Source organism: Falco cherrug, chromosome 1 (genome assembly GCF_023634085.1).
Source record: "Falco cherrug isolate bFalChe1 chromosome 1, bFalChe1.pri, whole genome shotgun sequence".
NCBI lineage: Eukaryota > Metazoa > Chordata > Aves > Falconiformes > Falconidae > Falco > Falco cherrug.
Genome location: NC_073697.1, coordinates 59,761,118 through 59,777,433, shown reverse-complemented (window position 1 = coordinate 59,777,433; position 16,316 = coordinate 59,761,118). Strand labels below are relative to the sequence as shown.

General features: G+C 34.5%; 1 protein-coding gene across 15 annotated transcripts in view; it reads right to left on the bottom strand.

Moving 5' to 3' along the window:
* Positions 1-2,405: 2,405 nt before the first annotated feature.
* The window catches only part of CEP135 (centrosomal protein 135), a 37,200-nt gene continuing 23,289 nt past the window's right edge, over positions 2,406-16,316 (bottom strand). For 10 of the 15 annotated variants that reach the window (XM_027797337.2, XM_027797327.2, XM_055700965.1 and 7 more), the window contains 9 exons: positions 16,234-16,289; positions 15,064-15,232; positions 12,254-12,364; positions 10,269-10,454; positions 9,115-9,324; positions 7,959-8,161; positions 5,165-5,269; positions 4,709-4,855; positions 2,406-3,026 (listed from right to left, as the gene is read on the bottom strand). In XM_027797337.2, coding sequence (XP_027653138.1) covers positions 3,005-3,026; positions 4,709-4,855; positions 5,165-5,269; positions 7,959-8,161; positions 9,115-9,324; positions 10,269-10,454; positions 12,254-12,364; positions 15,064-15,232; positions 16,234-16,289 — 1,209 coding nt within the window. In that variant the 3' untranslated portion in view covers positions 2,406-3,004. Of the gene's footprint in view, positions 3,027-4,708; positions 4,856-5,164; positions 5,270-5,526; positions 6,397-7,958; positions 8,162-9,114; positions 9,325-10,268; positions 10,455-12,253; positions 12,365-15,063; positions 15,233-16,233; positions 16,290-16,316 lie in introns of those variants that run through there. The other 5 variants (XM_027797330.2, XM_027797331.2, XR_008730700.1 and 2 more) reach the window with 5 other exon arrangements.

Below are 16,316 nucleotides of genomic sequence, written 5' to 3'. Positions count from 1 at the left end.
TCTGTCCCAAAGGATGGTTTAAAAAATACAAGTCTGTGGTCATCTGGTTTCATTTAGGAATAACAGCATTTAAATAGCTCAGGCTTGCCACATACAATATTTTATACAGAAAACAGTGTGTAAATTGAAAGACTGAGGCCCTAATCTTAACCTTCCTTAATTAGCATCACACAGGAATCTCAGTGTTTCCCAGATTTAGGGCCACAGAACAGTTAAAACTGGGTTTTTCCAACTGAACCCTAGAATTGCTTATTTAACTATTAGGTTAATTATCTAAATTTTAGGGACATCCTACTAGAAAAAAATTCTAAGAATTTCTTAAAGACACATTATGATAATTTTAATTGAACAATTTAGATTTTACTATAAAACCCGTTCTTCTATTCTCTCCAGATTTGTTTCTGACAATACAGTTTCTTTGTTGTGTAAAGAAACAACCCCAATGATTATTGCTTTTCCTTTTATTTTTCTAACATTCTTTTTCCTCTGTCCCAACTGCAGATAACAACAGAAGACTGGCAACTTGAGTAGTCAAGACTCTTCCCATGATTTCATGTCTGCCCCACTCTGCTTTCAACTCACCCCAGCTAAGGACTGAACAGGTCATGAGACTTCCAGGATTCCTTTGATCTTCCAGAAGGCAAGGAGAGCACAGAAGCTTCTTGGAGCCAAGTCCAGGAGAGTCATCTTAATATCCTGACCCATAAAAGGCTTGTTTCATTTGTTTCACACATGATATATATGGCAATCCACAGATTTAAATCTTCCACAAATTTGTGCTTGTTTTATACTTCATAAAACAAAATACTCAATTTTAAAGCAAAGCGGTGTAACTACTACTTTTATTCTACTTGCTTACAAAAATGCATACAAAATAACAGTAAGAGAAGGTAAAATGACAGCTTTACTAAAGTCTGAATATTGGTAGTGTTTTAGTTTTAGAAAGCCTCACAGGCTTTGGTCACCAAAATGATAACAGTTTTGCTACCACCTGCCCTCAGCGATCCACTAGCTCTTCCTAATTAATATTAATGTAAGAATTATTTAATTGAATTGCTACGATTTTAATTGTAATGTCAAAGTATCTATGTTTTGGTAAGATGGAATACAGTATTTTCAATCAAATAGAACACTTATTTTTTTCTTAATTTAGGTTCCAACTTAGAAGAGTTTATATAAAAAAATAAGGTATTTAGAAGTCACCCCTGAAGCCCTCGAGAACAGAACATGAGTTCTTTCCTCATTCATACTGAACTGCTTCATCCTGAATAATTAACATCAATTAGCATCAGTAGAAACTACTGACTTAATTACAAACAGTATTAACGCATAACTAACATTTAGAAATGACAGCCTCCCCATTCCTGTAACTGGCAAATAAGAGACCTAAAAAGTATGGGATGCACCCATGTTATTTAAAACATTTTTACTTAAAACAATTTCTTCCAATGGCTCAGAAGCCTAATGTGGTACGAATATTTTCAGGTACTTCTCAATTGGTGTTCTAAGTTGTTTTTAATTAGTAAAATTTAATACATATAGACACATACGAGATAACTGACAAAACACAATATATGAAAAAATATATCTATACACCTTGCAACAGTAATTATTTATCTATGGATATATGAGACAGTACTTCCAGTTAACACAATATTCTTTTTAATTTCTAACTGTAATAATCAGTGTAAAATAGACAAAATCTGAAAACAAAACAAATATCTTTTTCCCGTGTCATTTAAGATGTTGTTTACACCTTAGAGATGCTTGCAATGCCAGCTAGAGATCACAGGGGTTTTATTCAGTGTCAGGCAAGCAGAACACTACCTGTCGGCCAGTGCAAGGATGTACAATAATACATCCTCCCACTTCTAGTCCTCTGCATGATACCTATGAATACACATCACGTCAACCTGAGTGGTCAGTAACTATTACAAAACTGTGTATGTTCTTGAATAGAAGAATGATTTGATACACAATTATCTGCACAGATGGACTTCAAGAACATATCATTAGATAGTGATTGCTAATCACATCTTACCCCATAGCCCAAATTTGAAATGCCCCTCTGCTAAACAGACCAGATATTTTAAAGATTAGTTCTCACGGTACTTACCTCATAAGTGTGTCACAACATAAAGGTCTGTGTCACCTTTCCAAAAGCTTGACATGAACTGTGTGAAGGAGTCCAGGTTTTTTCTGATCTCTTAAAGAACAGAATTTGAAAAAACTCCAGATATGATCAAAAAATTTGAATATAAAATATTTTAGAATTAATTTTATGATATTTAAAGGACTTCAATACACCTTTAAAAATATAATTTCTCTCTTCACTTTTTATTTAATATTGGGATAATATTTAAAATGCAATTTCACACAAAGATTAAACAAAAGGAGATGAGTAGTTATTAAAGGACAAAATTTAATACAGAATAACTGATACATTTTTTTATTAAGAAAAGGTACAGTAAACAAAATGCATTCACAAAATAGATAATCAATACTTTTAACTATCATGAAAAATTTCCTGTAAACAAAAAACACTTGTTAAAAGACCAAGCACAGGAAATCATCCTAAGTATAAAACATACACTGGCTCAGCATTTTTAAGACAATCACGCATGTTATTCAATGTTAGCTCACACCAAGATGAACAAATTTCTGTAATCATATGAAATAAGTAAACAGAAATAAAATAGTAAAATGAAAACAAGAGATTGGCATATCAAGTACTCATTTCCTTCCTATAATAATTATGTTTGCAAAATAGTAACAAAACTTTGCCAGTCTTGAAACAAAACCCACCAACCAGCCAGTAAAAAAAGTCACCCCAGCCAGTGGGGAAAGCAGAATTTTGCAAAGTTTATTACTTCATCAATTCTCAGAAATGTCAAAGGCAATCACCGCTTTGAAGAAAACAGAGGTAGAATACAAGTCAGCCTTCATAACTAAAAATAAAAAAAGTTCTTGTAACAAGGTAATGCTTCAGTTGCTCACATACTGGTTATTCCTTGAAGGTCACATTTCTAGTGGAGAAAGAAAATATTTGAGAATAAAAGGTATCTATTACATTTTACTACTAAATATTAGCATAAAAAGTAATAATTAGATTTGGCCTCCTAGTATTCTCTTCTGTTATTCCTGAATATCAACTATTAGCATATCACCTAAAACTCTACATTCAGCTTATTGACACATTGTACAAATGCTTAACAAAGTAAATGTGACATGGAGGAAGATAATATTTTTTCATATTTAATCAGAGTAGAGAAAAAGACAGTTGTAACATGACAAAACAGTAATTACAGAGCACACTTTACTGTGGTAAGCTCCCAGGAAGCAATAAATCAGTCGGGTGGAAGATGCTGATAGTACTACTGAGATCATTCTAATGTAATAATCCACTGATAGGTTTAAAAGTCAAGATAGTAAAGAAAAAAAAAACTGTATGCAAATTCAGTTGTTAAAAGCCGTTTTCTTTAAAAATACATACTTCATGAAAATGGGCTATTTTCTGATAAGATATGGTACAGAGCTGTCATTGTTAAAACTAAGGATGCAAATAGTAGGATAAAAAGAGTTCACTATATGGTATTCTTCAAGTATAGCGACTGAACTATTTTTATCGCTCTTGCGACTTCATGTAAAGCAAGGAAGACTAAAGACTGTTTCATTCCCGCTATCAAGATCTCATTTGCTACAGTTTCCTTTTTTTTCGCTTTATCCAAAAACTGGCAGAAGAAGAAAAAAATTACTGACAATGTGGATCATGCCATGCTGACCTCAGTTCTCAGGAAACCTGTGGTTTTGTTAAAGTAAGCTTAAGAATAAGCTGTATGTATTTACCAACAAAAATAAAGTTTAAAATCTTATTAGTTTGGAATTCTGTTTCTTGGAGTTTAATAGTTTTTATTAATGAGCTTTTATAGTATACGATATAGCTGTTACAGCACACATTTCCTGAACAAATCACTGTTTATTTTTACCTGTCCTTCCACCCTTCACTGCAGTTTATTACGCAGTATAGGACAGACAGGATATGAAATCAATAATCAGACCTGTCGCATAATGGACATCATCTAAAACAACAATGATCTCTAAAAGGACAAAAATGTCAGTGAAAATGAACAGGTGAAAGGTTGATTTTGGTTTCTTTTATATGGACTCTAGTGATCACAATCTTAGACATTCATAACATTCAATCAGCTACAATGAAAAACGCATTAATTATTTTTATGCACTTGTTTTGGAGACATTTTCATCTAACATGTAGGGTTCAAATGCATTTTAGTTAGACGCTCTCCTATGGAGTGCCTTTCCTTCATTGTTGTATCTGAGAGAATTTCATGGCATTTCTCTTAATATGAGCCACTCACTGTTTGGAGATTAACTATTTACAACAATAAATCGGCAATATATATTTGATATAATTAATGGTAATAATAAGCAGGCAATATATATTTGGAAGCTGACAGCTGGTGCAAGGCCATTAACAAAAACAGGAAGAGGAATACATTACATTATATAGTCTTTGGAGAGCATATGCATCTATTACTTCCAATCGGTATTTCATAGCAAGAGAGTCAACAAAAGAACTCAGAACCACCTAAAGCGTGTAAGAATTTCATATAACTAAAAAAGCATTATTTACAAGCAGTTTAAACTTAACTCTTAAACCGAAGCAATCTGCTAAAATCAAATTGCTTACTTTTCAGCTGCTGCTTGATCAGCTGTCCTTAAAACAGTACGTTCTGGAGAATGTGAGGGAGACCTCAATGTTGAGCTGAGAGGAGATGAAGCACGTAACGATGATGTAGAGAGACCATGTCGACGCATTTCTTGAATTGCACGCTCTCTACCAACAGATAGCAATTTCAGTTACATAACACTTTGGTACTACAGGATGTTAAAGGACGAAAACAATTCCTCCCCCCCCCCCATTTTTATTTGGCGATTTTCACAATACTTTGCAAAAAGCCTGGTTTTCTCTTAACGTCACCCAACTTCTTGTTTTCATAAGAAGGAATTATTTTTTTAGATGCAATGGTAAACTCACAAAATGTATAAGGGAATTCAGAATTGAAATTCAATATTGAAAAAAGCACAGTTTTAAAGGGAGAAAGAAGAAATGAGCAGTCACCTCACTGAAAAAAAAGCATCTTACCGTTCAAATCGTTCAGTTGTCAGTTGCCTTTTTAAAACATCACAGTCAGTCTGTAGCTGTGCAACTTTACTTCGAAGTATGGGAACCTCTCTATTACAGCTGCTTCTAAAAAAAAAATCATGAGAAGCAACAGTTTCTTTTGAACACTGTCAGCTAGGAGTATAGACAAATTAGAGCAAGATAAAACAAAAATAGATACTGAACATGTCTTCACACAGAACCAAATCAAAGACAAATTACAGTGAAAACCAAGTGAACCCAACAGAATGTTTCTGGAAGAACATAAGCCGAGAAAGAAGTGAGAAGCTGTTGAGCCTCTCACTACATCCTTACTACAATATATAATGTTCTTTCCTGGAAAGATAAACACAGACAAAATAAGTAAATCCTTAGTTTATTGATTTACTCTCCTTTGTTGCAATACAAGATCCTTTTCATATGTAGACTTAAAAAAAGAAGAAACAAGCAGGAATTATCCACAAAAAAATACAAATATATACAGCTTCAGTAAAAACTGTATCAAGTAGGCTGGAACTATCTGGGTAGCAATGAACACAACTGAAGTGTATCTAAGTAAAAGCTGTACTAATGCAAGCTCAGACCAACAAAAGCCAGAGTCTGAAAGTTTATCAACTACACCCTTGATGTTCCGGCCCAACTGTTTTAACTGCAAGAATCAAAATAAAAGGCTGCCTTGAAAAAAATCTGAAGTGAGATAATTAAATATACATCTTAGAAAACCATCAGCTTGGATGACTCAATGTTTGTTTGCAAAAAACATTAATTGCATTATAAAGCAAGCAAAAAAACCAACAACAAAAAAAAGTAATTGAGTGTAAAATAAGTTGTCTAAACCAGAATCTAGACAGCTATGTTATTCCATAGATTCTTCAAAGCCAATATGAGGTGGAGTGTTCCAAAGTCAGCTCTGGAGAAGCAAAGATGTACTAGTTTATGGCTAAAGCACTGGAGTTGAATTCTGAAAAATGAGTTCCATTCCTAGCTCAGTCACAGACTTCCTTGTCTGGTACCCGCTGACCTCTGACTCTGGGAAGATGCAGACTACTCAAGAAATTTGATCCAAAAAGAACCACAGAATGTTTTTTCCTTTGTTTCCTATTAATCAGTAAAATTCCTAGAACGGCATCTTGATCCAGTATGTTGAGAACAGACGCAGAAGGCAAGTGGTCTCGACGATACATTATTCTAAGTCCTTCAGAGACAGGCATATGCTTTCAGGATGGAGGCAAGAATTCAGGGTCAAATATCATTATTGTAAAATAAAGAAAGCAAGCAAACAATTTTGTGAGTTCTGAGGTTATTCCACGTCAATGACATTTAAACAAAATTATGATCATGAAGTAGATTACTCCAAAAATAAGAAATATTTTGATTTGGAACCCCTATGCACAGCACTCATCATATAATAAGATTACGTGATGATACACAGTATTTTCACAGGACATCTGGCTCTTTCACAGATAGACACAGATAGCTCTCAAGAAGTGGTTTAGCTATTCAATATTCTCTGTTTATTTAATACTTAATCACAGTAAAGCCTCAAGTTCTCACTTACTGCATTATCACCCAAATAGCGCTCCCAGTAACACAACTACTCACTCTTCACAGAGCTCGAAATTACAACACTGGAGAACTTCACAAGTCAAACTTAACTTTGAGAATCCTTCTGAAGTCAGAGGTTATCAGTACCATTTTATAGAGTGGAAGCACAAGCACAATAAGGCCAAAACTGTAAATAATGTTCAAAAATATTGACACACGATTTTTGTCAGTTAGAACTGAAATTTTGCTAAGTCAAATGATTTTTTATACTTCGCAAAACACAAACATAATTGTCACATACTTCAGTCACAGCTGTGAGCATTTAAAGTTCCTGTTCTTTACACTGCAGCTACCAGAAACCTAATAGTCAGAATACTCTCCAATATAAGAACGTAAAATGTAGTTCAAGAGTAAGAAATTTTGTGTTCTCTTAATAATTAAATACTTCAAAGCCAAATAAAAATAAGTCTTGCTTAAAACACAGCTGAATTAGGTTGCTTCCTGAAGCCAAGAAAAAAAATCAGAACCTGGGAGAGAGGTGGTTATATATTTTGACGATTGATTATACTCTGATGCAAAGGTTAAATATCCAAATCACACTGTAATGCATACATATATTTATAGATGTACTCAACAGATAAAAAAAATTTACAAGTTATCATGGGTTGGCTGGTTGTGTAGTGGAAATAATGTCTGCAACAGATCAGCTACCTTGCCATTAGGTAGTTATATCCATTAAGAGGTTCAGAAAGAAAGGATTTCAGTGATTGCACTAAGACAGCAGAGTTGTATCAGACAAGTGAACTTCAGGAGAAGCATCACCTCCTGTGCCTCACTGATGTGAGAAAGTCATGACCAGCAGAGAAAGTGAAGCGACTTTTCTGGAGTCAGACAGGACAAATCCAGAGAAACTGAGTGCTTATTCTCAAGACTTTGAAAACTCAGCAAAGGCTCCTTCCTTTTCGAGTAGATTTCCTTTGGAACCCCTGTGTAAGGTTTACTGATTGTATTAAACTATGTCCACCAGAGTGCTGATTAATGAAAGTGGTATGAAAAATCTGTACAGAAACTAAGTAGACGATGCCATGAAAGGCCAAATAACACTGCTGCAAAAATCTGCTCAACCATACTAAACACCAAGAATTTGACATTCTGACTAAGTGTTGCCACACAGAAAAATTTTCTTTGTAAACCACGTAACACATACATACATACACTTGCTAAAACTTACAGTTTGCTCTCAGCCAGTGTTAGCTTGTCTTTCAGTAACTGAATTTCAGAATCTTTCTCATGGGATGTTAAACGGTTCTGAAATTCTTTGTCTCTACTAGTAGCCAGCAACATTTCAAGGTTCTGAACAGTAAGTCTCTCACTGGATAACTGCTTTTTCAGCAATTCAGCTTCTGATTTTATATCTTCTAATTCACCTAGAACCTAGGGCACAATTTTATACATTATTAATACACTGGTTTATAAACACACAGTTCTCTTTCGTGAAGGTTATTAACAAAACTGTAATGATTAGAAGTTTCATAAAAACTAATAGGAAACTGAGCTCGCACAACAAATTAAAGCCTACAATTATTTAAAACTATACTTAGTTAAAAACTATTCAAGCTGTACATCTGTCAAACGTTTTACTGGGAGATGGAAAAGCTCAGGTAAGTACCCAGAACACTAATTGGCTTTTAACAGCAGTAGGTTTTGGCACAAGTACAAAAATAGTATTTACTGTATTTCAGTCTCTGACTAGTTTAGCTCACAATTAGCTTTTTGGCTTTTGCTGAAAATGTAGCAATGCTTGTTTTCCTCATCAGTTCTATGAAAATAAACAGATGTTGTGGGGATGAAAACGACTGTTCTCAAAGTCTTTAATATTACAGTAACAGAAAGCCTGACCAAGTTACTAAGTAAAGATACAACAATCAGCTGTAAAGAAAAAAGTTGAGAAATGACAGGTATTTAGAACTGTTTAAAATATTTCAAAATGTTTAATGAACTTCAGCGGAATCTAAATTTCAATTTAACTAAAAAAAAATCCATGAGGGAAAACTATTTAATATCTAAATAAGAAGGGCACTATTCACTTGTTATGAAAATTTGAGCAACAGTACATAAACCCCCAAAAATATAATTAGTCTTTGTGGCATTGCAAAAACTACTGAAGCCACATTTTATAGAAATAATGAATGAAAAACTCCCTGGTTTTGTAAAAAAATCATGGATATAGATCTGTGTACTGCAAAATTTATAATTTATACACAAATGCAAAACAAGTGATGCAAATTGACTTATATTGCTCTCAGAAGTAATTCTGTTCTCCAAAACCATTAAAAGCAAAGGAAAATATTGTATTATAGCAAATTGAATTTGCCTTTGCTGCTTACCCTTTCATAATCCATGCTTTTGGATGTCAGCTGTCGAGACAGAAGTTCTTTGTTAGACTCAAGTTTCACACAGAGTTCCCTTACGGAAGCCAGGTCCGCCAACACAGAAGACTTATCCTGATTTTCACGTTTAATATCCTCTTCCAATACGGACATATTTTTTGTAATGGAGGAGATCTGAGATTCATATGCTTGATGCGCAACGATATGCTAAACAAAGACAAATATGGATACCCATTCAATGTTAAATGTGGAGTTAACAGTTTTCTGTTGAGTAACAGGGTTTTAATACTTTTTTCCCCCCTTCAAAATTAACTTTCCCTATAAAATTGACTTTATATCACATTCCTTTCCTCTTTTCTACCTAAATCAAAGCTAAGAACAACTAATAAACCACTTACGCAATTTTTAATCACCATCATCTTAAAAAAATTATACAAGTACCGTGTAAGAGTGGAATAAGGCTGGACTCCAGCTTCAGAAGAGAATTAGAAGCTTAAAACCCCCAAAACACAATCTGTCTTTCACTCAGCTTAAAATATTAAACTCTAACTTTTTTTAGGCTAATTAAAAGCATGAGACAATATATGGTCAATCCACAACTATTTAACTCCAAAACTTCCTTGATCTCCATGAAGTTATTGCTTCTAAAATATAAACCTCATTATTTTTTATGCTATTGGTTGAGTTTTCAGAATTATGGAATCCTGATTCTGAATTTGGACTACTACACCAGATTTACTTCAGCCAACAATGCTTCAAATACATTTCTTAGAAGCTTTGAATGAAGTAAGAACCAAGCTTACAAAATACCCATAAAGCTAGCTGACAAAAATATTCATAAAGCTATATGCTAATATTTTGAAGCAAGTAAACTAAAGGTTCTTACAGAGATAATAATATAACAGCAATTATCACCCAACAGAAGAGATCTAAGTATTAAAATATATGCTGCGATTCTAATTTTGAGAAAGCAGGGAAAGGAGAAGCAAAGTACATATAACCAACATCAGTTACAGTTTCAAAAAAAGCAGCGTTCACATTTGAAGCATTCACACATAGAAATTAATTTCCCATTAAAGCATTAAAAAGAGTATGTTGACTTCATTAAAGCACCACTTTCCTTGACAGAATTTCATTGCACAAGTTATTACCCCTTGAATCTCTTTTTCCAGAAGTTCAACTCTCTCCTGAAGATGTCTCCGATCTGTGTCTACAGAAAGGAGTTCAAGTCGTATTGAGCTGCTTTCTCCTTCAGCTTGATGAGCCTTCATTTCCCAGTCTTCAGCTTGTGTATGGAGCATTCGGAACTTCTCTAACAATTCTTGGTTTTCTTTTTCCTAGATGAAACAAAGTCACTCTGCAGTGATGAACTGACCTTTAAGTTGCTTGATCTTATTTCATGCCTACTCCCTACAAAATCTCCACCCCACCCACCCCCACCCCAAAAGTAGACCTTTCTCCATTTTATTAATCCCAGTATCTGGCAATTCCTGAAGGGCGTCATCACTTTTGTCAGTCCAAATAATAAATAAATAGTGATGGCATTCCGTTTTATTAAGTGGAAGTATTCACACTTAGCAGTTGTTAATGAGTTTCAAAGCTCCCAGGAGAGTGGTTATTTTGGATCTCTCTGCACTGTCAAGGGTCACACTACTGAGATGTACTGATCCTAGTGCTGTTTTTTCCAAGAAATTCCAGAAAGAGTAAATTGTCAGCTCTTTTACTTACTGCTATCTTACAAATACTTATGTTACAGTAACGCCTGAAAGACTGACAACCTATTTGGGCATATACACCTAAGTAGTGTATTGTAAAAGTACAAAATTGCAAGCTTTAATGCTTACAAGTTATGCTGTGATAGAGTAAGTGTTATCTGTGAAGGCAGTGATTTTTATTTATTTTTTTCTTTATTTAGCTTCATTCCCTTCTTCCTCTGTTCATGTAATGCACAGTGGGATAAGCATGTTGCTAGTATGAATCACATTTATTTAATGAGGAAGGCTACTGTTTTTGAAATTCCTTCTGTGTTTCCTGCAGCACTTGGAAGGTGCAGACAGAATGAGGCAGAGCATTAAGAAGCAGAAATTCATGATTAAGCAAGTGAACACTGTGCAGAAAAGTAAATCCTTGTTCCCACAGGCAACATCTGGATGCAAAAGTAGACAAATTCCTGAAACCAACCTTTTGTAATTGATTGGTCACTGGCTGTACATGCTACAGTTTCTTGGTACCTGACATGAATAACTGGATTCTTATTTTCCAAAGATCCACATCTTTAGCTGAAGTGCTTTAGACATATGTTATAAAATTCTTAAACACTAAACTTCAAGTGCCTCAAATTGAGAGTTCTAAGCTAATACACTACTGACCTTGATTTTTTTGCTATGCTTTAGCCTCTGCTTGTAAAAAGTTGAATTTACATGCATTCATCTAGACATGCAAGTCGAAGTCAGATCAAAACTCATTCTTTCCTATTCAAAGTCACATAATAAATTTGCCAGTTCATGTCTTGACATATAATCATTTAAAACAAATAGATTTAAGTTTTAATTCACACACATCACACTTCTGAATCAAAGTATCAGGACAAAACACAATTTAACAAGAGCACTGTTTTGTCGGTACGGCAAAAACTCTGAACTCTACATTCATAGAGAACACATTCCTCCCATGTGCTATTTTTACACTTTTCTGCAGAACTACATACAAAATTTCTGGTTTTAAAAAGTGCAAAATATTTAAAACCATCATATAAGCTGCTTGATGCCTACAACTGTGAAAGAGTACCAGATATGTACTAGTTGCCTTATTGAAACTCAAAGCAAAACAACATTCAAACATGATTTGTTTGTCATTCTCGAGTGTTATGGCCAACTGAAAATAATCAATGAAATTGTGATGTGCCAGAATTTATTAGTGCTTCAGGTATAATAAGGTTTTATATGAATGCACTAGTAGCTTGAAACACTGCACAGGAAAGAAGGAAAAAAAGAAGGAAATGGGACAGGCAGGTAGAACGGGACCCAACCCATACATTTCTTACTTTGACTATTGTATCCTAATGATAACGTGCTATACTCTAAAATTAATGGATTTATTGAAAGCAGTAATAACTGCCTACAGATTATAGTTTTACCTTTGAAGCCATCAAGGTCTCAAATCTGGAAACTTCAGTTATATAATTATGAACCCTGGTTTTCATTTCTTCTTTTTCACGTATCGCATCTTCAAGCTCAGTACTGATAGCCTAAAAAGATTACATAAAGGCAAAACAGTGCATTGGAATAAATTAATCACGATATATTACTGTATCAGACTAAACCAAAGTAATGGCATATGCTCTAGATTTTATTATCTTCTACTTTTTAAGTAATTTAGTCAAATCCCTTTGGGATTTATAGGGTTCAAAAATATCCTCTATTACCTCATATACACCAAAGAATTTCCCAGGCAAGAATAAACACAGAAAACAATGATTATCATACCAATTCCTAAAATCTGTAGCTTCCCTGATGACACACCCTACTGATCTTTGGAAAATTCAACATATAGATGTTTGGGAGCTGGGATTCTTCTAGCCTTAAGACTCACTGTCCCTGAGCAAATGAAAGTTTTGTGTCACTAGAAAATCAACTTTATAACAAAAGAACATTTATTTTAAAGAAGAATTGCAAGATAAAATAAGTAAATACATTATTAAGATCATATTCAGACATCAAAAATGCACCATAGAATTTGTTTGAAATGTTGGAACTGCTAACTCTGGCCTTCTCAGGTTCAGCTCTCATCTTTCTCCGAGTCCTCTAGCCCACAGAGCCAAAAAGGCAAGTATCACCTTCTATCCTCACTATCAAATGTGGGAGAAATAGAGGATATTGTCTCATTTCTTTCTCTTCTTTCTGTAATATATTAATATTCATTAACACAGCCTTTTCACTTTGTCCCCGATTTGGCATATGCTGAAATCAGTCTGTTTGTCTTTGTGGTAGCCTTCCCAAGCACACTGGGAAAACTTTAGTCAGCACATTATGATAATATTTATTATGGTGCACAAAACCAACTCATTATTCCCCAAATGACATGAGGGATTAACAAGACCGAATGGCTTTCCAATCACTTCAGGCTCTCCAAGCCATGTGTCCCAGACCCAGAGAATTCCGAGGAAGAAGAGATGGAGCAATGATGATTGCGAAGAGTACAAATGGACATACACAATATAAGCCCCTTATGCTGCTGAAAGAACGAGCCTTACACACCAGCAGTTGGTTTAACTTGTGAACTCCCGGAGAACATCTCAAGATGAAGATGTCACAATAATAATAATAATGATACTCAGTTTATTTCACTGAATCTCTCAACTATTTCTGTCTGGCAAAATTTTAATTTAACACACACCATCAACTTGAAAGAGCTCATCTTTCCATAAAATAGTCAATGATACCCTATGGAAACAGGTAGTTCCCCAAGGCATTAAAGATTTTATTTCAATTTTGATTCCATAAGTAATGTAAATTCAAGTCATGCCTTTATAGCATGCACTTCACAAGGAAACTTATTTAGCCATCAGCAGCTGAGAGGGAAGGTAAACCTCCGAACTGGAAAGCCGACTATGAACGAATACATGAATCTACTCAGAGTCCACTGGGCAATCATAACCTACTTCCCACCTGCTTCTTGGTCTAAAGCTACTGACTGGTAGCTGTTAGCAGGGAGGTATATTATGACTCTAAACTGGCAGAGAGCTAACGAAAGATGAAATCATATAAAACTAATACAAACAGAAATAAACAACATAAAACTCTGCAAGCAGTCAAATAAAGTACCTGAAGAGAATGTCAAAAAAAAAAAAACAAAAAACCCCACACCCAACCCAAAAAACCAACCCCCCCCCCAAAAAAAAAGCTGCACTATACAGCTGAACTCTAAGACACCACCCTCACCATGACACCTACTTTACCAATGCAAAGACAATCCAATAAGAACATTTCTCCAGGGAAATAGAAGGCACCTTTGAATTCACCATCTAAAAACCCCATACAACCTTGACACAATGGAAAGGGAACCCCTCCTATTCCCATTGACTGTGCATCCTTACCCATTCCTGAAATCAGGAAACAAATCCAGACTATTCAGGGCTATCATACCTTAAAAATAAGTTTTCTTCAGTCCCTCTGTCTTGTAGTTTTTAAGCCCTCTTATATTTTCTCATCCAACATTAACCTTTCCAAATTCATCAGTGAAAGCAAAGTTCCTGCAGAGCAACACACATGAATGGCAACTGACCTTGCCAGAACTGGAAATTAAAAGCCTGCCAATACCTCTTGACAGCTACCATTGCCAAGGCTCACAGAACACTAACATTAAAACCTACGTTCCAAAACATTCTAATTTCAAAACATGGCATACCTCACTCAATACATCCAAGCTTCATGGAAACTAGATGGATGACACTAATGAATCCACTATGCAACAGAACAACTTCAGACGTGCTAGTAATCTCCACCCTCTCCCTTTCACCTGACTAACAAATGGTATCTGCTTTTGCAGTTTCTTGCACTCTCTCAATAATACCCGATTCACAGATACTAAAACCCAATTTTTACCAAGTACATACCAACTACGAACTGATATAACCAATTAACATAATTTCATTATAGTATAAACAATTATATCCTAGATTTACCTTATTTAGATTTCTTTTTTAACCTGGGGAAGGGTGACTAAACCTTTCAAAAGCTTGTCTGTTTCTCCCCTGCTGTATTGATAATGCTTAAATAATTACTTCTACAATTTCTGCCCAGTTTCTTTTAATATCCCAGTGTTCAAGAAATACCAATAATTAAACATACCGAATCAAAATTAGGGATATAGTAGTTTTGATGTACCACTATATGTAAACAAGCAATAAATAGTTTAATACTTTAGTGTTATGTACTGGCTTCATACCTGGTTTTCTCTAGCCATTGTAGCTAGGTCATCTTGCAATCTTCTGTTTTCTTTCAGAGCTATTTCCTTTACTCTTCCTGTTTCTGCAAGCTCTACATGGAACGTATCAAGCTGGCGATGTAAGCTAGATATCTCACGGTCTCTGTTGCTCAGCATGTCCTTCATCTGGCTATTAAAAGAAAATCTTATTTGTTTCTTCTTATACTATACCACATACTGCTGAAAATGATCAGACATGGATTCTGGATATGCAAAAGCTTATTTATTTTTTTTTTAAAAAGGGTAGTTCATGCTCTCTGAAGGCTGACAAACTGACTGAACAATCTAAAGATGTAAAATGTTAATATGCACAAATAAAGTGGAATGTATCTTCAGCTTCGAAGATGTATCTGATAAGCCGTATCTTATTTTGCAAACGGGAATTAGATACTTGCATTCATCTGTGTTTGGTAGTGGTTACAGTACGTTAGCCATTGTATATTTTATAAACTATAAGAGATGACAGCTTACTCTTGAAAGACAACAATCAAAAGAGTAAGGAAGAGATTAACAGAAAAGTAGAAATATGTGTGAATTTAAGCGAACTTGTGTTAGTGTTCTGCTCCAGATAATTCATGTATCAATGTACCAAATATTCAGTTACATTGGTTGGTCTTCAGATGCTTAAATATTGATGTTTAAATATTTTCTTTTAAAGAGCTATAATTTTAAAAGTCATACTTAAAAAGATGCAAGAAGGAGAGATCAGACGAAGGTCAGCATAAAACTACATAAATATATTTTAATTAAAGCTGGAAGAATTAGCTTGCCTATAATTAATAAGTGTTCAGCTCTAGGTTTTACCTGGGTCAGTCTCATAATATCTAGTGGAGTACTTAGAATGCTAAAACGCTACTTCTTAACTGAGAATTAAGAAATATTACCAATTTAGGAAAATAAATATAGCCAAACAATTGTTAATAGCTGTCTTAACAGTATCTTAGCAGCCTGCAGTATTATTGCAGGGAAAGTTTCTTCAAAAGGTGTGTACATCTTTCTCGACATAGTACATTACTTGACTTAAACAGAATTAACTTAATTTCACCAAAATAACTAAAACAGCCATCTACTTTAACTTTAAAATGACTAGATAAAAAACCCACTAAAGACGACATCCTAGTCTTTACTTACTCTGTTGAGGATTCCAGCTCAGAGAGAGTTAAACATAAATGAGCAATTGTTTTTTCCTAATAATAACAATAAAAAAGTTGTAT